Here is a 26,164-nt window from a genome sequence, read left to right on the forward strand (position 1 = left end):
AAGTAGTAAGTGAAAAAAGGTGCAAAGAAAGAAAGAGAAAAGAAAAAGGTATAAAGAAGCGATTTCCAATTATCTTAACAGCAGTTTCAAATGCATTTATATTTTATCCTCTCTAAGGTTATAAAATAATTTTCTTCTTTTCATGAACTACCCTTTCTAACCATCAAACCCAAAAATCACAAGTTTGTTGTTTTTTTTTCAGCGAAAAGACCATAAGGGGTTTCCAGTAGCTAATAAATATAGTTATTGTCCTTTCTCTATCAGACAAGTCAATTTTGCCCTCTCTGCTAATTCTATCTTCTTCACCAGCCATTCCTTCATTGTGGGTATTTCAAAGTCCTTCCATTTTTTTGCATATAATAGTCTTGCAGCAGTTGTTATATTTATTTATTTAATTAATTTTTATCCCGCCTTTATTATTTTTATAAGTAACTCAAGGTGGGGAACAATCCTATTACTCCTTCCTCCTCCTATTTTATACAAAAACAATCTTCCATAAGTCTTTTCTAATTGCCTATCCATTAGTCCCAGCAAGAAAAGTTCTGGTTTCAACTGAAAGAATCTTTCAAATTCTTTGTATTACTGTATTTAAACCCAAAATTTTCTGGCTTTTTTACAAGTCCACCAGGCATGATAAATGACCCTTCATGTTTTCCACACTTCCGACACAGATTTTAAGTACCTTTATACATTCTAGATAATTTTTCTGGAGTCATGTACCAACAGTACATCATTTTATAAAAATTCTCTTTTAAGTTATAATATAATGTAAATTTCAGTCCTTTCAGCCACATATTTTCCCATTGTTCCATCAATATATTATGTCCAAAATTCTTAGCCCATTTCACTTGTTCTTCTTCCATTTCAAATTTTAACAAAAGTTTATAAATTACATGTTAATCATTTGTACATAGTTCAATTTCAAATTCTGTCTTGTGCTGTTCAATTCCAAATGTCCTGTTATCCAGCTTAAATCTTTCTCTTATCTGTGCATATGCAAACCATTGAAAGCTAAATCCCTCTGCAGTCAACTGATCTCGATTTCATCTTGTGTTCTCCGTGCTTTTGTTCTAACAGCCCTCGATATGTTAACCATCTCTCTTTGCTTGCTGTTTCTTTTCTACAAAACGTTTCTTGTGCCGAGACCCATGAAGGTGTTTTCGGGCACAATCTGGGTTTATATCTATTCCATATTCTCAATATGGCACTTCTAATACAGTGATTTTTAAAATCTGCATTAACCTTATCGTAGACCTGGTTGGGCTTCAGAGGAACCTTGGGATTGTTCCTGACAGCTGCACAGTCTGACCGAAGCCCTGGTTGCTGCCTGGTACAAGAGGGCAGCAGGGGCTTTGGATCAGATTGCACCGATGTGGCCTCTCTCCCAAGGTGGATCTTGTTACTCTCCTTAGTTTACCAAGCAGTTGAGGGAAATGAAATAGATGAAGGGACATCTAGAGTGCCGCTGGAGGATGATGAAGGATGAATCTGACTGAACACAAGTTAGAGCCTCTACTAAGACCTAGTTCGTGGTGGTAAGGGTGACAGAGCTTCAATATTTCTCCACCCCATTGTATCTGCAGATAGCCACCCAGCTGCCCAGAGTCTTGTATGGAGATGGGCAGCTATATAAATTTGACAGATTGATATAGATAAATATAGATAGAGCAATATTATAGATAGTTCTAAAGGATTTACAAACTTTCTCACCACTATCGTTTGCATTTCTTGCTTTATATTTTATTTAGAGTATCTTGCTGAAATTGATAATACCCTGAAAGGTAGTTAGAAATAAAAATCAGTTTAACAAAAATATATGTAAAGGTTGAAACATAACTTCTAAGGTGAAAAAATAATTTGTTAGGAAAATGATGTACATGCATGAGGAAAGTATGCTACTATTTTTTTTTCTTCTGGAACTATTTCTTATGGTACCTCATTCTCTTAAGTTTCTCTACATTGCGAAGATAACTTTCCTTAGAAAACCTGAAACATGTTCATCTGCTACCAACCTCATCATGGCACTGTGCTCAAGAAAGAAAACAGGAATATGCTGCCAGGAGGAGACTTAACTCTTCATCAGTAAGGTAACCTGAGGCAGACATCAGTTTAGTTTTGTCTTTTAAGTCACTGATCTACATAAGCTTGTTGTTCACCTATGTATTCTTATGCAAAATATATACCTCCCAGAGTCCCTCTTTTGGGGGAGATGGGCTGTAATTAAATTTGAATAATAAATAAATAAATAAAATACCTGTCCCCAGGGCCAGCTCTAGATAGTTCAGACGATTTTTTTTTCATTTCTCGGACATTTTCATCCTATTTACACAGTAAGTAATTTTAATTACATTAGCACCCATTGTTGCCATATGGCAACAATTCTGCAAAATTATATTTAATACTCGAGCAGGTACACTGGCTCATGGAGTGTGTCATTAACCGGTTTTTGCTTTTTTATTGTTTTTTTGGAGGTCTTTTTTCATTTTGGCACCCCCTAAAATTTGGTACCCCAAAGCCGGTGCCTACTCTGTCTTAGCCTAGAGCTGTCCCTGTCCATCCTTGACACTAAGAGGCCTGGTGCACATCACCAAATTCATGCAATAGCATGAAAAGTTTCTGTGCATGGAATGAGTTGCATTAACATTTTATCCATCCAGATACATCTGGTTATGTCATTTGACTTTAATTTATGATTACAGGTAGTCCTCTAGTTACAACCCTAACTGGGACTGGAATTTCCATTGCTAAGTGAAGCGGTTGTTAAGCACAACATCACAGAACCTCACACCTCTCCTGCCCTGTACAAATTGCCTCTAATTCAACTTCACCCACCCGAGTTATCAGCCTTGTTCCCAGTCTCCAGCCCAGCGTCTCCAGCCCAGCCTGAGTCACCTAGCCCAGTCCAGTCTTGCCTCTAGAGCCAAGCCTCATCCAGTGGTTCCAGTTCAGTCTTGCCCAGCTTTCCAGTGCCAGCCTAGTTCAAGTGGTGTTCCAGATTGCGGACAATCATTTCATTCCAGTAGCACCACGTACCCTAGGTTCTTCCAGTTTTCCAGCTCCCGTCAGCGAATTCCACTCTGCTGTGTTACTGCAGTCTCCCCCTGCAACCTTGCCAGCTCCTCCGTTGTTACCCGGGTGGTCTTGATCGGAACCAGCCTATCTCTTAACTTTAAGGACTTATTATTGTAAATAGTTATTTAATAAAGAGTGTTTTTTGATTATAACCCTGTCTGGCCGCCTCATAGTCTGAACAGGACAGAACCCACTTTGTCTAAGCGTGTGATTCTTTATGCTTGGGAGGACTGAGTGTGTAAGATCAATAACCTGTATTTCTCTAACCTGCTCCTTAAAGCTAGTTAAGGTAATATTCTTTTTCTGTGCACAGCTTCTCTGCTGTGTTAAGCTCTGCTTCATTCAGTGGTCCTAGCTGTCCACTAATGGCTTCAGAAATAACAATATGTAAGACAGTTTATAAATCAAGGAAATATAGCAATTACAAGATACTACATAACACAGAAGACATAATACAACCCCCCCAAACCCTAATGCATACAATCCCTCCCCAAAAAACCCCTAGTTCCATATTGTACACAGTCATTCCCCAAAAGCTGTCAAGAAGAGTATGGTATTCACCACCTTTGGAAAGGCCATCACCAAGGGGACCAACCTACTATCCAGAAGGAGGTTGTTCCAGAGCATGCGCAGTATAGTTAAAAATCAGCATTTTCTAGCTCTAGCCTGCCTCATCTCACAAACTGGGGTACCACAAGCAACTTCTCCCAAGATCTAATTTCATTTGCAACATAGACAGGGTAAGCTTGAGTTATATAAGCTTGAATTTTGCAGCAAAAGCACTACCCTATACAAACACTTGGGAAAAGCTGAAACATTTTGATGCTGAACTTACCTGGGCAAGTTTGAACTAATACCTGTATTTTACCTATTGAATGTGAAAATAGCTATGAGCAATCAGGAACTAATCTAGGCTTCCTAATTGGCTGCCTAAACCAGGTGTAGACATAAGTTTCCCATCACAGTACTGGGCACCGCTTTCTACATACATTTCATTTGATTGTAAGAGATCAGATGTCTGACTTGCACAGAGTAAAACTGTCAGCCTGGATATTTTTGCAGAAGTGAGGACTGATACAGGATCTCCCAGGAGATTAATTGTCCCGTGTCAAAAATATGAAGAAAAAGGAACCCAAACAATTTTGTGGCTACTATATCTTTCCTATAAGAACTTTAGAGTGCTTTTCCTTAGGAAAACTGTATATAAGAGGAGGAGATACACACACACACACACTTATACATACATATATATATCTCCCACCTTTATTATTTTTATAAATAACTCAAGGCGGCAAACATACCTAATACTCCTTCCTCTTCCTATTTTCCCCACAACAGCAACCCTGTGAGGTGAGTTGGGCTGAGGGAGAGTGACTGGCCCAAGGTCACCCAGCCGACTTTCATATTCAATCATCCAACAAAGGTCAGCAGTGAGATATACAGGATAGATGAAAGGTACTTCTTCATGCATCTATAAAGCACATTGTGGAACTGAGGATCATACTAATGGCCCACAGTTTGTATGGCTTTAAAGAGAATTTTAACAAGTCATAGAATCGTTGAAAGTAAGGGTTGAAGGGAGTTTGGAAATCATCTAATGCAGGAATCCAGGAACTGATGGAGGATAAGGCTAGCCTTATAGCTATGTGTTACCTCCAGCACTGAAGAGAGGTGTGTCTTTCTCAGTATCAGCTGCTAGAGAAGATACTGTTGTGCTGATGTCCTGTTGCCAGCTTCTTGGAGGCCTCTGGTGATTGGTCATTGTGGAGAGGGGTAGCTGTACAGTAGTAGATAGGCTCCCAATCTGAAGTAGCTCCACTCTTATGTTCTTAACCAGAACATTTGTGATTTCAAAACATACTTTGTTTCAGGAAGTTGCCAGTATGTGTTGTAGCAGGGTTTGTTTTACAAAAAGGATATTTTTCTGACTGCCATCTGTAGTTTATCAAGTTTGTGTTTTAAAAAAATAACTTAGCAGCCTCTTTTAGCCAACCATAAGCTCTTTTATTACGCTGATCATCTCATTTTTAATATACTGCTTAGCTGCTTGTCAAGACACAAACTTCCAATAATTAATCCACTCTCCCCAACCTGGTGGCCTCCAGATGTGGATTTCAGGCCTACTTATTCCTATTCTGCACAGCCAGATGATCCAGGCTGATGATGATGCCAGAGACAAGCCCCCAGAAAGGATTGTTCTGGTTTCCCTCATCCTGCCAAACTATGTGTTTTTAGGTTTGGTTTAGCAATGTGTGAATCCAAGCTTTGATTTTAAAATAGAGTTTTGCCATTTCATATTTGGCATACATCATTCTAGCCACTGTGGTTTGCTCAAGAGAGTAGGGCAGAAAAGGCCGTGGCTTAGCGTAAAGGGTGAATCCAGTCAACATGTCAGCCTTACAGTAATCCACATAAGGGTCTGAGTGTATGTGTGTCTAGGTAGTCGTGAATTATGGGTTTAACAATCCTCCTGGATAAGCTATCCCCCAGCGCCAGGCCCAACCCTCCATCGCGGCAGTTGGATTCGGGGAAAGAGAAAGATGGCGCCCTTCCTCGCCGAAGCCCGGCTCTCCTGCTCGCGCCGGAGGGGCGCCTTCTGCCGGCCCGCTTCCAGGAAAACTGGGGCCTTTGAATCAGGCCAGCCCTAAAAGGCGGGGACGTCTAAAGCAGAAGGGGGCCTTCAAAAAAGGAAAAGAACCTCAAAGTTTTCATGAGACGAGAGCGCTTATTTCTAAGCCCTTCGACCGTCTCGACGGCAGATAAAATGGCAGGCGCCTCCACAAAAGAACAGGGGCTCGCGGGGAAGAGCCCCTTGAGCCTCCACCCGCGCGCCGGGGCAGAGGGAGCTGCTGCTGCTGCCGCCGCGCAGAAACCTCAGGGCGCCCTGCGAGAGCGGTTCTTTAGCCGGGAAAGCCGGCGAGGCGACGGGAGAATGCCTCCCCGGCGGGCGGGCGGGCGCAGGGGCGGGGCGGCGCTGCCGAACATATAGCCGACCCCGCGCCTCTCGCCTCGGCGCTGCCCGAGAGGCGGCCAGGAGCGCGGGAGCCGCAGGATGGTGATCACCCGGCTTAGCCAGGAGCACGTCGCGGCGGCTCCCGACGGGCAGCCAAACCCTCCGCGCAAGCGGCGGCGGAACGAGGACGTGACCCCCGAGGAGCGGCCTGAGCCCCCGGGCGGCGCCGCCGCCGCGGCCGGCCGCCAGCTCCGCGCGCCCGTCAAGAAAAGTAAGCCGCCCCCGGTGGATCGGCTTCGCAGCCGCGGCGAGCCCATGCGCCCTCTGGAGCGGCAGATCTTCCGCGACTACGGGCAGAACTGGTACCGCTTCCGAAAGGAGCTGGAGGGCAAGTTCCACCCGCTCGACCCGCTGGCGCAGCAGCCCCAAGTAAGGAGAGGAGGGCGGTCAGGTAGGGCCGGAGGAGGAGAAATCAGCTCGCTGTCCAGCCTGGCCCGCCCTTCGGACCCAGAAGGAGGTCGCGATTCTCCTTGTTCTTAATGTGCCCGGCGATAAGCGTGGGCTGAGATTCCCCCGGGCCAAAGCGAACCTTTGCTCCCCTCGTCTTCCTCCTTTCCGCTCTTTCCCGAAAGGGCTCTTCCGACGTTAGGCTTGTTCCGTGTGGAGGCTTCGCGGACTTTTAATCACTTGCCCTCGGTTGAGTTGGCAGTCCGAGGTCGCATGCACGCTCCCCTACTCTGGGGGATTCAGAGTCACCTCCTGAACAAAGTCAGAAGATGCAGCCCCCTCCCCCCTCCCGGTACACTTTTGACACAACACAGTTCTGGGCAAGAAAAAGGCTAGGGTTCCTTCTGGTTGCTCCATCTCCTCCTCTTTCCTCCACAGAATGCACTTTTGTTTAGGGAGAAGTCTTGATCTGCACTAAGTCAACGCCTGCGCAACAAAATAGGAATCCAAACATAGACCGGTTTTCTTGTGCTTTGCTGCACACAATCATTCAAAAAAGAGTTGCTTCTGGGACATTTGGAAATTTGGATTAGAGGCTAAGTGGTGGGGCAGGATCTGAGATTGAAAATATCACCATCATAGATGGGGGGGGGGGAATGCCAGATGTGTATCGTACTGTATTCTGGCTCAAATGTCATATCCTTTATGAATTGCTTCCATTTTTATACACATGCTGCTGAGTCTTCATATTCTTGGAATTTTGACTACTGTCTTGCATTTTGCATTACAGCCTGAACATAGTTGCCTAGTATGCTGTACTTATGCTCTAATGATCTTGTTTTACTACTGGCACATTGCTTTGCCATAAACGTGCATATCAGATGTTAGTACAATTTCATGTCTGTTGCTTTTTCCTAAGTTCTCAGACACTTCCTGGTGATTAATCCTAATGAATTTAGTGGAGGCTATTGTTGAACAGTAGGGAATGACTGACCTTGTGGTTTCATGACCCCAAAGCACTTTAAATATTTTTTTCCACACAATGTGCCATTCTTTGTTGAGTTTTCTTTATACCTTTCATACATAGCTTTTTCGGTGAGGATGGAAGAGGGAATGCATCATCTTTTTTCACTAAAAAATAAAAATACTTAAAGCTGTAAATGTGTGTGTGTTGTTGTATGTACATGTCTTGGTGGTTTTGCAGTGTGGGGGGGGGGGGGATTGAGCATGGCAGGGGCTCACCAGTCATAAAATGTCTGTGGAATGGTGATAGTCAAGTGGAACTAAGGCCCAATATACTACAAATGTATTTGAAAAATGTAACTGATAAATACAGTGTCAAGTATGGTTGCAATTAATATTTTTAGTAAATTAGTTGCAATTATTATGTTCAGGAGCATGACTGTTTTTTCCTTCCAGTTCTTATATTTGTTCTTTGTTCACAGATTTCTGTCTGTTTTAAGGCTATTTACACTTAATGCATGTAATCCTGTATTTATAATTCCAAAATACCGTATTGATATATCTTTTATGTGGCATTGTAATACCACAAAATTATAAAATATTTGCTTCTTTAAAGCAAAATAGAAGTAAAATCTAACCTGTAGCCAGCTATTTCTTTGGATAGTATAGTTCCTTTGCATTCCTGCCACTTGGTGACCATACAAATCACTGTTTGCAGGAAGCAAATGCATTAATAATTTCAATTATTCACATTTATTCACATAAAAAGCAGTTTAAATCATGAAATCAGAAGTAAGCAGTAAATATCCCTTGTTTTTGAAATAATACCATATTAATATTTTAATTCATTGTATTCTATGATGTAATCAATGGCTGCTTGTAGATTTCAGTGATACCGCTTTTGCGTCCTAACTCCTTCTTTTCTCGGATTCCCAGATAACCACAGAAGCCCGTTGCAAACTGATCAGCTGGCTAATTCCAGTGCATAAACATTTTGGCTTTTCTTTTGAATCCTTATGCCTGACAGTAAACACTCTAGACCGTTTTCTCACAACCACCCCAGTGGCTGCTGACTGCTTTCAACTCCTAGGGGTCACCTCACTCTTCATCTCTTGCAAACAGGTACTAGGGTCTAGAGAATCTCTTTTTTTTTCAGTTACCATAATTAGTATTTACTGCTGGAAGGAGAGCACATGAGCAAGACAAACTATTGAAGTGTGTGACTGGAAGCTCAAAAATGCTAGTGAAGTCTCAATTCAATGAGACTCAAATCACACATCCAGTATTAAAATTCTGTTCACAAAGAGCAATTTTATGTTAGACTATATCATAAGTTGTCTCCTCTATGCCCTCTTGAAACATCAGCCATTTTGTTCAGTTTCCTAATAGATTAAAGAAAAACAACAACAGAAGGGTTTGCTGCAGGTGTTGTTCTGCTAGCCTCAGCCTACTGTTAAGAGCATAATATCTCCGTACTCCTCCTTGTAGGATATCATACTTCAGAGGATAGACATACTGGCTTTGGAGTCTATCACAAATTATGAAAGTTCATTACAAAAGTCTCCTGTCTTTTCTTTGGCCCTACAGCCCTCTTTCTCTAGAAAGAGGGAAATAATCAATTAGATTCTCTCAGAAGACTTGAGAGGTCACAGGTGGCTAAAGGAATAAGTAAGAGACCAGGAGCTTTCCTACCATGAACATTATTATGTTAACATCTTAGTATCCAAACCACTGTGTTTATAATTTCCCAATCAAATCTCCCTCTCTCTGGAGTTGTGTGCTGCAGCTCCAGAAATCAATACCTTAAAAAAGACCATTACAACCAAGATTAAGCCATTTAAATCTACATTAATCTGAATAAGTTCATTATGTCTTTCAATTTTTCAGCTAATGAAATTAATTTTTAAAAAGAGTATCTGATGTTAATGACATTAAAAGTGGCAAATCAATAATAATATAGAGAACTTTACTGTTGGAAACACAACACTCAATACTGCATCGCAACAGTATTGGAAGCATCCCCAGAAGTTATCCGTATGTATTGCTTTCTGTGCTTGTGTGCTTTTCAGGTGGAAGTGCACCCACCAAAGGTGAAACAGCTCCTGGCCCTTTGCTGTGACACTTTCTCTCGCCAGCAGCTCTGCAACCTGGAGTGCATCATTCTCAACAAGCTTCACTTCAATCTGTCAGCTCCTACCATCAGTTTCTTTCTTGAACACTTCACACACATGCGGATGGAGGCTTGTGAAGCTGATGCTTGGGAAGCCAACAACGCTAAAGCTCTAGCAAAAGGCGTGGCTGAACTTAGCTTAGCCGACTATGCCTTTAACAAATACATGCCTTCCTTGTTGGCTGTCTGTTGTTTGGGGCTGGCTGATCAGATGTTACAGCACCAGAAACCGCTGGACTTGCACTTAAGTGACTATCCAGAGGGAGTTCTGCAAGATTGCCTGGACAAGCTACATTTACTGGTCTCTTTAAATGAGGACTCTTTGCCTTTGGTGCTACCTCCTGAGATTTCAGATCAGTGCCTGCACTTAGAAAAATAAGTTAACCAAACAAAAACTATTTAAAATTTGTGACACGCATGGGGAAGTTTATGTTTTCTGTTTTGTTCCAGTTCCTAAATAGAAGGATCACTGATAGTTGCAATACCTCTGAAATAACAGTATTCACTTTGTATTTTTACTCAATAATCCCTTCAACAAGTTTTACACTGTATTTATATTTATTAGTAGAAACTATGATGTTGATTTAGAATAAAATTAAAGAACAGCTTCTTCAATATTTTACAGATAATTTCAGATTCTGTTTTGCACAATAGACTTACATTGCACTGACATCATTTTAAGTAATAGCTTAGAGTTGTAAACAATGTATATTATGCCTGGTACTTTATTTATTGAAATGATAGTTCAGTTTGAAGCCATAGGAAGGAGAACCAAATTGTAAAGGTGTTTATCTAATAAAGCTTCTACCATTAATTGTGATTTGTTGTATCGTTTTCTGTTTCCCCTCATGAAAAAAAAAATTCATCTGACAGCACTTAGGAGAGAAGCTGTTTTATAATGTAGTCCACAATCCTACATATATAAGTCTTAACTAGATCCCCCTTAATCAGTGATGTTTGAAATTACAGCTTAGGATCTAACTATAACTTAGGGAAAGAGAGCCATCTCTTAGAAAGAAAAAACTAAATCATCAGAAAGTTTTTTCAGGCAGAGAAATAGCCAGCCAATTGAAGAGCGTGCTGACTGCTTCCTATCTGCTTACTTTTTATTTTCATTCCAGATGATCTTTTCCTAGCCAAACATACTGTATCTCTGATCTTGAGCAAACTGAGATTTCTGCCCTCTCCCCTGCCAACTATCTTCCTGTGCTGTTCTCATGAATCAGATAGCAAGTGATGTCTGTGCTTTGGAGAATCACTGCCAGAGATACCCTAATGCTTTGGGTCTGTGGACACATTTGGAATATATGAGCACATGACCAAGGAAAGCTTTGGGATTGCAGCCACTTTTTCATATTTTCTAAGGATACTTATCTGGCATTGCAGAGTTACTTTTACTTATGAGTTAGGTGGAACTGGGATATTGGCAGGCACCAAAAAGAGGCCTCCTCACCTTGTTTGAGGCCCAGGGTCATCATAATGCATACATTATTGGGTTTGGTAGATCTATGAATTCTCCCTATAGTTCAGCCTTATCCAACCTTAATGCCTTCTAGGAGTATTGAGCTAAGGTAAAGTCTCCTTAAGTTGACTCCTTAAATTTAATGGACATGTAATAATGAAACAATTTGTCATTGTTTGGGGGGATGTTGTTTCAACTTCCCAGTTTAGCTTACACCCTGAGGATTCCACAGGGGCTTCCTATGCAAGTACTTATCAGGCCTGACCCAACTTAGGATCAGAGCTCAGGCAAAGTCATCCAGTTTTGGCCAACTGCTAGAAAATCCTAGGATTTCCAACCAGTGTGGACTTCGGGTTAGCTGAGTGGAAATTGAAAGAATTGACATGCAACTCATTTAATATATAACCCACCCTAAGTTTAGAAATGCTACTATAGAGCTACGTTGCCAAGCTTTCTCTGATTGTGTTGTGCTAAGACATATGCTTGAGGTTTGGTCCTAGCCTTGAGTTGACCAAAATATATAAAAGTGAGATAAAGCTGTAACAATAATAGTAATAGTAATAGTAATAATGCGATAGGTGGATAAAAATGCCAAATTCAGTCTAAACATCTGGCTGACTGTGATCAACCATAATAATAATAATATTAAACAACATCTGCCTATCCCAGGTCCTTGGGATGGACTGGATAGGTGGACAAAAATGCCAAATCCAATCTAAACATCTGGCTGACTGTGTGACTAATAATAATAATAATAGATAAGAAAAACAAAAAAGTCTGGATAGTGGACATTGCAATACCTGGAGACAGCAGAATAGCAGAGAAAGAACTGGAGAAAATCACAAAATATAAAGACCTGCAAATAGAAGTAGAATGAGTGTGGCAAAGAAAGCAAAGGTAGCACCAATAGTAATAGGCACCTTTGGGTGCAATTCCAAAACATCTGGAGCACCACTTGGACACTGTCAGCATTGACAAAATCACCATCAGTCAATTGCAAAAGGCAGCTTTACTTGGAACAGCTTACATCCTGTGACAATACCTTTAACACCATCAAAGAACATCTGCATATCCCAGGTCCTTGGGAAGGACTCGATAGGTAGCAAACAGCCCAATCCAGTCTAAACATCTGGATGACTGTGCGACCAACCATCATCATCATCATCATCATCATCATCCTGGAGAGGGAGAAGAGGGAATAGCATCCTTTATCATTTCATTTTGTCTGTATAGCACAGAGAGGTGAGGCTTTTTTGTACCCTCACAAATGTGGCTTGCTGGTAAGCAGAAGAATGCTGGCCTTCTTCTATGCCAGTTGCAAGAGGACCAAAGTTAACAGGTTCTCTTTGTGTCTCTCATATCATGTGAGGCTCAAGAGAACATGTATTTGGTCAGGATCTCACTCCCACGCCTTAGACCAGTGTTTCTCAACCTTGGCAACTTTAAGCTGTGTGGACTTCAACTTCCAGAATTCCCTAGCCAGCATGCACTGGCTGGGGAATTCTGGGAGTTGAAGTCCACACAGCTTAAAGTTGCCAAGGTTGAGAAACACTGCCTTAGACTGCAGAAGATGAGGCCTGGAGCAGGAATTCAGGTGATGCCAAATGCCTTCGTCAGAATCTTGCGCTTTGGCTCACTCATTGGCACCAGAGCTCAGCCACAAGCAGCCTATTTGTTTTATGTCATGATCACAAAAGACATCCACTTTCAACAAAAAGGTAAAAGCCATCTGTTATTTGGTGTGGCTTTTCTTTTTAACAGATGCATGAAACTCAGTTCTTTTTGTGTCTTCATTCACCACTCCCTCCTTTTGTGATACCCTTTCTGGTGTTCCCTGACATGCCCCAACAATTTCTTTGCTCTACTTTTCACCACAGTATACAATGCTTTGGAAAAATATGAGTGACAGTGATAGAGAACATGAAAAAGAAAGCACTGCATTACTTTCCATTAAGATCGCTGGTGTTTAAAATCACATTGCATTGTGTCCTGTCCCTATTAAGTTCAACTATAGGGTGTAAACTTGCTGCTAGGAACCAATTAATGTTAAAATTCATCTTCTCTTTCAGGGTAGTCCATAAAAACAGTTTATAAATGCCTCCTCCTGCTTTTTGTCCTATGCCAAAGCATTACAGTAAAAATAAAACAATAAAACAATACTTTTAAGACAATATAAAACACCAAGAAAACACAGGGGGGGATGAAAAAATTATTTCAATATTCATAGTGGGAAGATCTGGGTGAAAAGATGAGTACCAATCGAAGAGAATATTTGTAGCTCAGGGTTGAACTGTGGAGTCCTTGGTGCTCTCTGAGCTTGGTAGTTTGCTGGCAGATGTTTCATTGCCTAACTAGGCAACATCTTCAGTGCTACAACTGAAGTGCTTCAGTAGCACTGAACATGTTGCCTAGTCGGGCAATGAAATGTCTGCCAGCAAACTACCAAGCTCAGAGAGCACTGAGGACTCCATGAAGAGATGAGTTTTCAACAAGCCCCTGAACAAGCCCCTGAAAGATGCTCCTTAGCACAGGGGCTACCACAGAGAAAGCTTGCTGGCAGGCAACTCTCAGGGCATGGTATGGTATGGTAATAGGCCCTCCACTGTTAACCAAGTCTATAATTCGGAAGGCCTTCTGACAGGTATCCTGATACAAGGTGGTTTAGGGCCTCATCTATCATAACCAAACCTGGCTTGATAATTAAATGACAGCCACTGCTGTTGTTCATGAATGTTCCTGTGGAACATTCTATCCCCCAAGGTGAGGCAGGCCCCTTCACTCCCGACCTTCTGGAAGGGCTTGAAGACCTGGTTCTGCCACCTTGCCTGGGATAGGAAGGGCAATAGCTCTTCCTGGGGGTGGCTGGTGATGTAGAGTTCTCCCTATGGAATGGAAATCTCCCACTTGGATTCTATATTTATATTTTTTATTATTTTATTATTGTAGCTGTTGACTTGGTGATTTTATGATGTTGAGGTTTTAAGGTGAATTTTATTGTAAACCACCCAGAGTCCCCCTTTTAGGGGGAGATGGGTGGTGATAGAAATGTGAAAAATAAATGAATGAATGAATGAATGAATGAATGAATGAATGAACGAACTTTATGACCAGGTGCTTCAGTCAGCAACCTGGCCACCAGACCAGCCACAGCTTCCAGACACAACAGTAGCCCCAGAAAGAGCACCTGATAGTAATCTGGACATGAGCTGACTGGTGCATTTACAACTGTGGCTGTACTTATGTCTCTGTGCAGCTGAAGCTGGCAATAGACTCTCCTGGCAAAGATGACTTAGAAGCACCTCCTAACTACGTACCTGTTGTTTGTGAGGGAGTGAAACCTCATTCAGATGAGGTAAATTCTGTCACACTTTGAAAGAGTACTAAAATAATTGGATTTTCAATGGGAAGACACAAAATCAGAGCTACTCCATAATTACTTTAAAACAACTGAGCAACAGGAGTGGAGGCCACGTTGAATTCTGTCTCAGAGGAAGCTTAGGTTGTGCAACTCCGTTAAATTTATTACGTTTAGTTACAAAAAGGATGTTGAGTGGGTAACAATCTTATTTTAAGGGCATAACCCCATTCAACTATACTGTAACTGTTCTGTGTAATCTGAGATTAGCGATAAAGACAGTGTGCACATATACAGAGAGGCTGCTTTATCCCAGGTCAGTAGTGCAAACATGTGTGCAAATATAAAATAAGCTCTGGGTGTCACACACCAAGAAAATAAAGGGTTTAAAACAACAAAACAATAACAAGCAATCATATATACCGTGAATATAAAATCAGATACATACATTCATTCTGTCTTCTGTCTACTGCACAATTGCAAAATTTCTTCCTGCCCCCCAAATATAAAAACCAATATTTGTGTTTGCAGTTCCTGTTATTTTCACAATACAGTGATGTAATATAAATTTGGCCTTATCAAGTATGTTTTAAGACTAAAGTAGGATGGACCATTTTTTAACTTAAAATAGTCATATCATATTTCAGCATATACTTTTTTTTTTCAACCCAAGACAACCTTTTTAAATCTGGAGCCCTCAGGACATGTTCTGACTGCAGAATTCCTAGCTGGCAGTCCTAATACATGAGTATTTGTTCAGGAAGTCTCTATACAACTGAAGGGTACCAGTCTAGGAAAGAACATTTGAGCATCAAGCTGGCTATAGTATCAAGTAAACTATGTGCATTGTGAACAATGTTATTACAACTCTACATTTCAGACAGAATTGTGTGAATGAAGTAATTTCAGGTGCTGTATTTAATAGTCTTGCAAATGTATATCATATATAACAATTCCTAGGAGAAAGCTGTGACAGAGAAATGGATTGTAGTGTATCACGCTAGGTATGAGATGTACCACTTTCATAAAGTATATGCCTGTTGGAAGAAAACAAAAGAAAAAAAACCCCTCCAAGTTGTAGAAAGCTGGCCCATCAGAGAAAGGGATTCTAAAACGATCTTTTGACAGCCATGCTGGTTTTCTATACAGAGGGAGTTAGTTTTTAAATGGGGAGAAGCATTTAATTTTTTTTTTTCTCTTCTTGCAGTCTGAAGGCAGGCAGGATCCTGTCATTTCATCCTGCTGAGCAAGCCACCTATTCTTATCAAGAGATGAGATATCCCTTAGGAATATTTGTACCATATAAAGCAATGGGAAACCACCCCGCTATACTCTGCCAAGAAAACACCGCGAAAGCGGCGTCCCCCCAAAGGGTCAGACATGACTCCGTGCTTGCACAGGGGACCTTTCACATATCCCCAAGAAAGGCCCAATTATGCCTTGAAAGTTTTCATACTCTGAACAACTTGGGGATCTAATTAGGTCTCCGAAACTGCTTTCCAAGGGAATAGGTGTAGGACTGGGCTGTTGGCGAGGCAGCCAGAAAAGTGCTCTCTGCATATGGTCAGGGACACGGACACATTGAGGGCCTAGATCTAGATTGGCCTTCATCAGGCCCCGGTGAGTTAAGACAAAGGACTCTGCCCGCCCTGGTCGGTTGGCCGGGGCGCCAAGATGCAGAGAAAGGGCGCAATTTCGTGCGTCTGCTCCGAGCCGCAGCGGCGGCGGTCGAGCCTAATCTCCGGGCGGAGCGGGGAAAGGCCTGGAAGAGGAGGGACGGCGAGATGAGGCTGGGCTCGCTCGTTGCCAGGCTGGTGCGTGCCAAGGCGAAGGCGCCACCTCTGGCGCTCAATCCGCAGCCGGCCCGCCTCCCCTCGGCTCTCTCTCCCCAAGAGAGGCGGCCAGGCTCCCCAACCGCGGCCAGACTGCGCCAGCCAAACGATCGGTCGACGCGTTCTGTGCGGCGAGTCGCGATGCAAAAACGCGATGGCGGAGCCGGCGGCGGCAGGCAAGCCTGTGGCAGCCTCTGTCCCAACAGGGTGCAAGATTTGGCCGGCAGGCTGGGCAAAAAGCCGTGCAAAGTAGAGAGAAAGGTGCGTTGCTGGAGACCGACGAGGAGAATCGGAGAAACGGCTCGCTCGCTCGCTCTCGGGCGGGAGACAGCGTCGCCCAGTGGTTAAACCAAGGGCATGTTTTAGACCAGAAAAAGAGAGTAGAGAGAGAGAGAGAGAGATTTTCCCCTGTTTAAAAAGAGGATAAAGATGCCCTTGCACCATACAACCCGGGTTTAACTCAGAAGTAAAGCTCCGCGTACGCAGAGATTAGGCAGCCCAGCTTAAGGAGTAAGAGCCCCTGAGTTCGTTGAGGCTGAGAAATATGCCGAGGAGGCTGCCTGAAAAAGTTTAACGTTTTTGTTTGCAACTGTTTGCCGGCAGGTGCCACGGAAGATCCTGCATCCCAGAAGCTGCCCCATAATTATTCATAACGACCCATCTCCGGACTCAGTAGAGGCTGGTGAGTTCGGTTTGAAATCTGTCATTTCCAGCGTGAAGATATGTTCAGGCATTATACGTGCACACACACAGACAGACGCACACACTTAGATTAACGGTCCTTCTAGTCATCTTTTTCTTAACGTGTTCCTCACAATTGCCCCTTTCGCCATTTGTACCTCTTTTTACTCAGCGTTTGAGGCTGATAATTATCCAGGAATAAATGATCTGGAAGAGAGACGCTTCTTTGGTTTAATCGTCTGTTACAACAGCAAGAAAACAACGCGATTCGCCAAGCGCAAGCCTCGCTTTCCTTGCCACTTTCCCCTGCCTCTCGTGCACGTCTGTCAGCCTCTGAAGTTGCCTTGCAATGATTGGCCTGTCGTTTCCCCTTATAGCCTTTGCGACCATCGATTGGCAAGATTTAGCGGACTGCGCCTCAGCCTTTCAGCGGGAGGCTTCTAGAGATGCCGCTGCTCAGCAGGTAAACCGACAGTCCTCTCCTTCGGACGCTTTTACACAGACGTGATTTTAATCACGCAATTATACCGGCTATTTTAGCTACATTAGGGTGCGTTGCGGTTTGCATTGGGAGAGAAGTGACCCTGATGCCTTGCAGAACGCCAAACACCCAGGCGCTTTGTGTTCATACCAGGGAAAGACGACCTCCCATTAACCTGCACGGGTTTATTTAGAAACCCGTACTTCATCTTTAGGACTCCGCTGGGTGGCAGCAGGTAGCCGACTTTGGCCGTTTTCAAAACTAAGCAGTGTTTGATCTGGTTAATAACGGGGTTCATCGAGATAGTATTTGGATGGGAGACCATTAGGAGATTCCCGAGCAATAGGTGAGCTTGGGAAGTTGAAAAATATTCCAGAAGAAGGTGCTGGGAAGCCACTTCCATATTATTGCTGAGAGAACTACATGCACCTATCCAGGAAGCTGTCAGGAGTTGAGGTCTGTTCAAAGGAGACTTTACATTTAAAAAAAAAAATCTTATTTTTGCTGCTGATTCACAAAACAGCCTTTCTTTCCAGGCAAGTGGACAACTGTCAAAAATGGAAAGTAGAATGAGTCCAGAATGAGTTGAGGATGTCACATAAGTACTGGAATTTCAGATAATAATGTCTAAAAGTGAGAAATGTGGGTGTTTCAGTGAAGTTGTAAAGACTTTTTCAGTACATAAAATGAACAGATGCTGTAGTAAGTTTCCAGTGCTTGTTGGTGTTTTCTCACAAAAGATGTACAGTGCCTGATTTAAAGGATCAGCCCAAGGATTAGCATGCACACTTTGGGGGTGGGGGAATGATTTTAGAAAACTGAGTGGAAAACGTCACATTTCACCACTATCATTTTATTAGTGAATTCAGAACAGGCTAAATCACAATGTGGCTTGCTTGATTTTGACTTTTGGGCTGCAGTCCTCTACACACTTTCTGAGATTAAGATCCACTGTTACTGGGTTTCCTTTTAAAAAGATACACACTGGATTGTATTGTTGAACTTTACAAACGTTCTACCATGAATTTTTATGCTTTTCAGAAGTCAATGGAAGTGAATCCTCAGGCTTTACTCTCTGGGAAAAGTAGTGTATGGGTTGGATTGCAGCCTTAGATGAGAATAAATGGAATTCTTAGGTCAGGGATATCTGAGAAGAAATTGGTACTTTGCACTTGCACAACAACCAGGATTAATCAGATTAGGTAGGGAGGATGCTGTAGTACAGATGATGTTGCAGGTATGCCAATTTTCCATTTTATTTATTTTATAAAATGCAATCCAAAGACTTGGTAGCAACTCAGTCTTGTGCGATACGTTCCAAGGGCTGTGTTCACGTGACACGCTGGGCACCGACTAGTAAGCCAACCGCGACAACTAGAAAGGGACGCTCACGCAGGTTTGCTTGCCTCCAGCACGAGAGGAATGCCCAGTTTGACAGAATGTGATTGGCCCGCGCGTCTAGCCAATTAGATCACGATATGGCACCGTAGGAGCAGGGTTTCTCAACCTTAGCAACTTTAAGGTATGTGGACTTCAACTCCCAAAATCCCCCAACCAGCCAGCTGGCTTGGGAATTCTGGGAATTGAAGTCCACACATCTTAAAATTGGCAAGGTTGAGAAACACTGCCCGCGGGAGCGGCGCCTAGGCAAGTAAATCGGCAAGAACGATGGGTTCAACTTTCTCGCGTCTGTTTTTTTTTAAAGAAAACCTGCCTATCGCAGCGATTCTCTCAATAGCCCTTGCCCGTAACGGCCGTGACAGTCCACCCTCAGCTGCCCTTTCTTTTCCCCTGCAGTATGGCAATGCCAGCTTGCTCCCTTCGCTGCCTAGGGTGGCCAGTGGATTTGCAGGGGTGCAGGAAGATGTTTATAACGTGTGGGAGGAAAACGTCAGAAAGTGATTCCCAGGAAAAGTTTCCCTAACAGCCTCATTTCTTTTGTTCATTTCAGAGCCCTTCCTTGCAACCTGAGGATGACTTTGATTTCCAGGAGTTTCGCGATGCCATGGATAACTTCTTATCCGGCAAGTATTCTGAGAGTTTCATTAACATTTCATGTTGGAAATGAAATGTTCCTAGGAATTTCTAGAGTGGGCTGCCCTGACACTCAATTAAAAAGTTTATTTCAGCTGTTGACCATGCATGCTTATGCCACATATGTCTACTTGGGTGTAAGCCATGTTGCATTCTATTGGCCTTATTTATTTATTTATTTATTTATATTTTATTTTATTTATATGGCCACCCATCTCACAAAATGTGACTCTGGGCAGCGTACAGTAAAAAACCCATAACATGACAATATTAAAAAGCATTCCATAATTAAAACATTAATATTATTATTAAAAGGTTAGGAGAGAGCATTAGATATTACAAACAATGTACAGTAGCCACCTCATTAAATCACCAGTTCCTTGAGACCCCCAAGCCTGTTAACACAGCCAAGTTTTGAGGGAGTTCTGGAAGGATGTCAAGGATGGGGCCAATCTCACTTGGGGGGGAGATGATGTTTCACAGGGTGGGTGCCTTACTCTCAGGTAGGTATTTACAGTCATCACAGGCTTCACTGATTGCATGTGCATATATTTTAATGCAAATAAATTATACCCTGAAGAGCATATGCTTAAAATAACGCCCAGGCAATCAAGACTGCTCTTAGAGGCTTCCTTTCCTGGTTGAGAAGCAGCAGCCCATACCTTTTTGAAAAATAATACTTGCCATATACATGCTTCATTTGCACTAACATTTTTAGAGCTCATCTTCCTTATATACAAAAAATACTGTGCCCAAATATGTAGGAGTATTTAATTAACTACGTAAAATACTTCCAAGTATTTACTTATTAACCAAGTATTACAGCCTTTCTTTATGTACATTAGGTTTGTTTGTTTTAAAATTAGACTAAAAGTAAAGAAACCAGAGACCTGTGAATGGGTGGCTACCTGTAGGTTTTGCCTGTTTCGGGGCAAGATATAATTTTTTTTTACTAAATGGAGCAAGGTGTTCAGTTCTCCCACTCCCCTTTCTATATTTCTGTGGTCCCAATCAAATTCCTCCTTTGTATGATTGTTATCAAATTTATATTGCAGATCTTCCAAAGTCCAATTAAAAGTCCCTTAATGTTGGCTTCCACTTTAAAGCTATGCATGCATACCTTAGAGTAGGCTATACTGAGCACAGTGGAACTTGCTCACATGATCTATTAAACAGCATAAATCCTTTTCAGTTTAGGGAAACTTGCTTTACATTAACCTTTCCCAACTGTTCTTGACTCCACTGTGGTGAAAATCAAATTCTACTGGCAGTGGTGTTAAATACATAAATAATAAGGTGGCTGCAACAATGTGATCAAAGCACTGTCATTTTTAAGTGTGTCTCATGTGCAGCACATTTAAAAGGGGTGGGGGTTTGGGACACACAATTGTGGCTGCCATCTTTTTTTTTTCTTTACCCTTTCTGCAGACACCCCTATCTACTGGTAATAGTTCCTTTTGGGTGAAGGAATTTAAACTGAGAAAATACTATAAAAAGCCAGATAGGATAACTGTTTAATCATACGGGTACTGAATAACCTGTAGCCTTTAGCTTAATTTCAAAGCTCATCTGCAAGACAACAGTTCAAACCTCTGAGAAGAACCATCTGCAACCTGATGCTGCTGTTTGAGATTAGCCAACATTATTGCTGAGTTAGCTACTCTGTGCTTAATTAAGCCTTAATTGCTCCCCACCTAAATTCTGCACATGCCAGTAAGATAAATGGAGTTGGCCAGCTATATAATTTTATTCTTATTATTCTCCAGATCCATCCTCTCTGATGGCTCCTCTGTTGGATTTTTCTTTCCCTGTGGATAATGGAAGCCCCCTCAGCCCCTGCCTCCAGAAACCTATAGAGGTGGATCCTGTCTCACAACTGAGCGTAGAGAATGTCTCGTCCACTGAGCAGTACTGGAAAGACTTGGCAGATCATAATCAAAAAGCCCTGGGGGATGCACTTGTGGAAAATAATCAGGTATGAAGAGTGGAGGACTATGAGAAGTAAACTAGGCAGTGACTTAGCAGCAAGCCATTCAAGCAGCAATGCAAGACCTTGCATTGATAGTGAGCACTTCATCAAGATTGATAATAGGGCCATCATACCCAGACTGAAACCCCTAGATGGAAGCAAAGTATTTCCTCATCTCTTTACTGGTATCTAGTGGTTGTGCAGATTTTTGTAGCCCAGATATGGTGGCTGTAATTAATAGGAAGAGAGCCGCTTTGTGGTAGCAGTTAAGGCTCCAGGCTAGAAACTGGGAGGTGTGAGTTCTAGGCACAAAGACAGCTGTGTGACCTTCCTTGGGCCAGTCCCTCTTGCTGAGCCCTAGGAAGCAGGCAAATGGCAAACCACTTCCGAAATCTTGCCAAGAAAACTGCAGGGATTAGTCCAGGCAGTTGCCAGGAGTCAACACTGGTTCAAAGGTGCCAAATACAAAGCAAACAATTAATAGAAAAACAAAATGCATTGGTTTTAGTTACATTTGTCTACAGTATTTTTAAAACTATATTTTTAAAAATTCCTTTATATTGAAAAGCACTCACATTTGCTTCATAGTTGTGTGGGCTGATCTTTTAATGAAGGTACATTTGTCTGAATATTCTGATTAACTGGTTTCTGGACTCTGCTGCTGTCTGATAATTCTTAAATTAGTTTGGATTGGCCCTGTGGTAAGCTGCAGTTTTACTAGTGTCAATAAACTCCATAAATTCAGTGGAATACATGATAAGCAATTTAAAAAATTCATGGTGGTGCACTGTGCAGTTGAAAAATGTAGGCTGAAAAACTAGAATTTAACTGCCATTCAGTAAAAATAAGCTATGAACCATTTTAGCAAGGTAGAGTTTTTGAAGGAATACAGCTTAGCTACATTTCTTGATATGCATTGCAGAATTAATAGATCTTCCATGTTAAGAACAAGATGTAAATTGGTAAAAATTTGGTAAGAAAAATAAAAACAATAAACCTCTTGATCCCAATCTGTGAATACAAGGAAAGGTAAAGGTGAGCTATAAATCTAATTGTAAAAGAGAAGAGAGACAAGAAAGAAGAGAAAAGAAAAGAAGGAGGGTTATCAAGGAATTTGCTAAATCACAAAGTATGGTTGTTGGCAACATTTTGTTTGATAGGACATTCTGCGCTCATGATTCCTACCTGACCGTATTCATTCCCAATAGCTTCAAGAGACATTGACCCAAAAGCAAGAAGAAATCGCTTCTCTGAAGGAGAGAAATATCCAGCTGAAGGAACTAGCCAGCCAGGCCAAACAGCTTGCCTCTGTACTAGATGTAAGTGCTGAAGTGTCTCTCGCGGTAGGTCGCTTCTGTACTGTTTGGGTGGTCACTCGGTGATAAAGCAAAGTTAATTTTATGATCGAAATGCTTATTATTTTCATATAAGGCACTAAAAAGGCTCTAGGGTTAAACCCTGGTATATTCTGCAAGCATGAAATTAGAGATTAACTATGACACATTACAGCAATGTTACATTTCAGAGGTCGCCGTGTGGTACCCCAGGGCACCAATGCAATTGCAGATTTTCTTTGACGTCAACCTGGCTTCCTGCTCCACTTGATTTTAATTTTTTTTTTAGTCTCTTTCAATTAAAAAAATTAGAAACTGATATGTTACAGAACAAAGCAGCTGTAGAGGATGCATGCAGGATGCATTCTTGAGGAAGGCATACAGGACCAGTTAAGGGAGGAGAAACAGCAATTCGGTCCTGGGAAAGGGGAAAGTGTGAGAAAGAAACTCAAATTAAGTCTGTCTTGATTCTACTAGGAATAAGATGGGGCAAAGAGCCACGTATGTGAGATGGATGGCTATATAAATCAAAAACAAACAAACAAATAAGAAACTCTGGCAGGCTTTCAAGATTCTGTATTATATCCTACAACAATAAAGCATCATCCCTATAATCCTGCAGGTTCCTGACCTGATCTACCTCAGATGCACCAAACTCCAGCTTCATCTTGATTTGCTCCATAGATGTTCTTAAAAAGAAATCAAATGGTGGATGGTTATGGCCCACTGCTTTATTTGTGATTATGCTTTGTGCTTAGAAAACAAGATTAATTGGATAGGTACGGGATAGAATGGATCATGGGTGCTTTTTTTCTGGATGTGTTGATTTTGTGAATGGCAAGCCTTCACCCATGGCAGTCATTTTATGAGATTCTTCACAAATTTCAAATATGACTATTTGCCTAAATAGATTGTCTTCCCCTTGTTTTTAGTGTATGAGGGATTTTAGCAACTTAGTCTGTAAGAGAGTAAGATATTAACAATTCTTCCACCTTTGCTAATAATCATGATGTGCAGCTAATGTTTCAACATTTGTACTTTTGATTGTTGGCAGAAATTGATGCTCCCTCAAAGCAGAGACAGCACTGACTTTTCCCTCAGCTGTGGCCCTGGCAAGAGAAGCCTTGAGCAGATGTCTATTCCTGAGCAAGAGGAGGACATGGAAGTGAATGAAATTTTAAGGGAAATATCGGAAAAATGCGCTGCAGCCCTGCAGTCCATTGATGATGACAGAGGCCCGAAGCGTCCTCGTGGAGAGAATGAAGCCATCCACATGTATGGAGCCTTCCATGGGCTGCAGACATGCAGCAGTCACAGTTCCCTGGACTTAAGTGGCAGTGAATTTGAGGAAGGGGTGTCCTTCAAGACATCCATCAAAGAGCACTGTAACATTCGGACACTGGCCTTTCCACAAGGCAATGCATTTACTGTTAGGACAGCCACTGGGGGCTATAAGTTTAGATGGGTCCCTAGCTGATTAAAGAGGGAAGCAATCAACTAACTACACTTGCCAAAATCCCACTCATGCTCACCCTTAAGGTGGTGAGGTGTCTTGTGTATGGCTAACTGAAGTAATGAAAAGTTCCTAATATTTAAACTAAGGTTCTTGTAAGGGAAGAAACCCTGTTAAGGGTTGGCCTTGTGGGAGGGTCAAAAAAGTGACCTTGATGGTGTGATGGAAACTCTGCCTCATTTTATGCACTAAAAAGGGTGGGGCTTCAATTGTATGGACATAACACTATCTTGATTTTTTTGACCCCCGCCCGCCCTCCCGCCCTCCCGCCCTCCCACTGCAAGAACATTTGTGGTGCTATTCTATCATCTGGGCCCAATACTTGAATTGCCTAAATAAGCCAGTGTCAAAATTGGTTAGATACAATTTACCAATGGCTGCTTGGTTTTGTATTGCTGATTGGCGATGCCAGTCCTTACTTGGCTTCTGTAGTTTTGTTTGATGACATTGGATTACTCCTCCCCTCCACATGATCATCATCAAGTTTTTTTCTTCAAGCACCTCAGAATAGCAACTTCTTCTAAAACTGCATCTCATGTCCTCCTGTCTTCCAGCCAGAGCAGCTCTGCTCTTCTCGCTTCCTCTCTCTGCCCTGTTTTTTCCTTCTTCACTTTACAGATGCCTGGAAGTCTATCCCTCTTCCTGCTTCAGCAGACTGTGTCCCCAAAGGCATCTAACAATGCCAGTGCAAGAGATTTCCTCTCTGGAAAGACTCCTGATTTTGCACAAATGGCTCATAGCATGGACACGTGTATTTAGGCTTATGGATTGAAATACTTTTAAGACTAATCTGTGGTGTTAGCTGCAAGTATATGGTATGCCTGTGCAAGGTCTCAAAGGGGTCTTCAGCTGAAGCATCCTTGAGTCATTTGATTAGGTAGTTTTACAAATCCAATAAATAAATCCCTTTGCTGTGGCTCAGCAAAACAAAGTAGGAGTTGCTTGCTGGTCTTCTCTGCACATATGGGTGCGCGCACACACACAAAAAGCATAAATGTATGAAGTGGCTGAGCAAAGTAAAATAGCCCACCTCAAGACTAATGCCTTCCTTGATGGTGATTGGCATCAAGGTAGCTTTGCAAAGCAAAACAACACCTCACATAATTCTAGGCAGTGTATGGTAATCCATTCCATATCACATTTTTCAACCTCACATTACAGAAAGATTTGATATACACAATCCTTCCATTTTCTTCAAAGGGTGTCTGAATGGACCCAACATTTTCTCAGGAGAAGGAGAAGTTCTTTTTCAAGTAGTTATCTCTGTTTAGAAAGGTTGAGGTTATGATTTTGGTGGGTTTGGCTAGAGAGGGAGGAGTCTTCAGGGAAATTATCTATGAAGGTCAGTATAAATGAAATGTTCAAGTGGATAATGAGAGGAGTGTGACATCACAAATACAAAAAAACAAAAATAAAAAACCAGGAAATTCTTGGCAGTTTTTCTTTGTTGTAGGTTCCACTGGAAGTTCTAAGTAGGTAAGCTAAGATTTACAGATCCAAACAATCTATATTCATCATCATCATCATCATCATCATCATCATGTGTTATGGGGCTTAAATAGCATCTGTTTAAGCAAAGATTTCCATTCATACAAAAATATTGCTCAAGAATAGAACTTTTCCTGGCTAAGATCGTGCTCTAAGTTGAATTTTAATAATTCCTAAAAGTTACAAAGCCATGTTACATTTTATTCAGTTAGAAGTCTGCTAATGTTCTTTTGAAGCATGATGTTTCTTGCCTTGGTTCATAAATTGAGCTACGCTCTGAATTTTTAGGGTAGGATTGACAGAATACAGCTCAATTGGCTGGGCTTGCTCACCACATCAAAGCTAAATAAATCACGTTATAGCTCATCATATTGAATAAACCAGGCCAAGTTCCCTTTCCTTTGGTTTTG

The 26,164-nt window shown here is 41.9% G+C and overlaps 2 protein-coding genes across 2 annotated transcripts; both read left to right on the plus strand.

Moving 5' to 3' along the window:
- The first annotated feature begins 6,061 nt into the window (after positions 1-6,061).
- On the plus strand, positions 6,062-10,419 carry CCNO (cyclin O). The gene is made up of 3 exons (XM_063296746.1): positions 6,062-6,454; positions 8,372-8,557; positions 9,505-10,419. Exons 1-3 carry the CDS (start codon positions 6,125-6,127, stop codon positions 9,982-9,984), a joined length of 996 nt encoding a protein of 331 aa, XP_063152816.1. The 5' UTR covers positions 6,062-6,124; the 3' UTR covers positions 9,985-10,419.
- A 5,976-nt stretch (positions 10,420-16,395) lies between these two features.
- Positions 16,396-24,230, plus strand: MCIDAS (multiciliate differentiation and DNA synthesis associated cell cycle protein). Its single transcript, XM_063296660.1, has 8 exons — positions 16,396-16,515; positions 16,858-16,936; positions 17,313-17,398; positions 19,155-19,270; positions 19,370-19,440; positions 21,217-21,425; positions 22,628-22,738; positions 23,808-24,230. The coding sequence occupies exons 1-8, from the start codon at positions 16,396-16,398 to the stop codon at positions 24,228-24,230; spliced, it is 1,215 nt and encodes a 404-aa protein (XP_063152730.1).
- The last annotated feature ends 1,934 nt before the right edge of the window (positions 24,231-26,164 follow it).

Source organism: Candoia aspera, chromosome 2 (assembly GCF_035149785.1).
Source record: "Candoia aspera isolate rCanAsp1 chromosome 2, rCanAsp1.hap2, whole genome shotgun sequence".
NCBI lineage: Eukaryota > Metazoa > Chordata > Lepidosauria > Squamata > Boidae > Candoia > Candoia aspera.

What these genes read in the sequence shown, in the direction of transcription:
- CCNO (XM_063296746.1), top strand. Translation starts at nt 6,125, where the DNA reads ATGGTGATCACCCGGCTTAGCCAGGAGCACGTCGCGGCGGCTCCCGAC. An exon ending in CGCTGGCGCAGCAGCCCCAA is followed by an intron (nt 6,455 to 8,371) that starts GTAAGGAGAGGA and finishes TCGGATTCCCAG; the next exon opens with ATAACCACAGAAGCCCGTTG. An exon ending in TCTTCATCTCTTGCAAACAG is followed by an intron (nt 8,558 to 9,504) that starts GTACTAGGGTCT and finishes TGTGCTTTTCAG; the next exon opens with GTGGAAGTGCACCCACCAAA.
- MCIDAS (XM_063296660.1), top strand. Translation starts at nt 16,396, where the DNA reads ATGCAAAAACGCGATGGCGGAGCCGGCGGCGGCAGGCAAGCCTGTGGC. An exon ending in CGTGCAAAGTAGAGAGAAAG is followed by an intron (nt 16,516 to 16,857) that starts GTGCGTTGCTGG and finishes GTTTGCCGGCAG; the next exon opens with GTGCCACGGAAGATCCTGCA. An exon ending in TGGCCAGTGGATTTGCAGGG is followed by an intron (nt 19,271 to 19,369) that starts GTGCAGGAAGAT and finishes TTCATTTCAGAG; the next exon opens with CCCTTCCTTGCAACCTGAGG.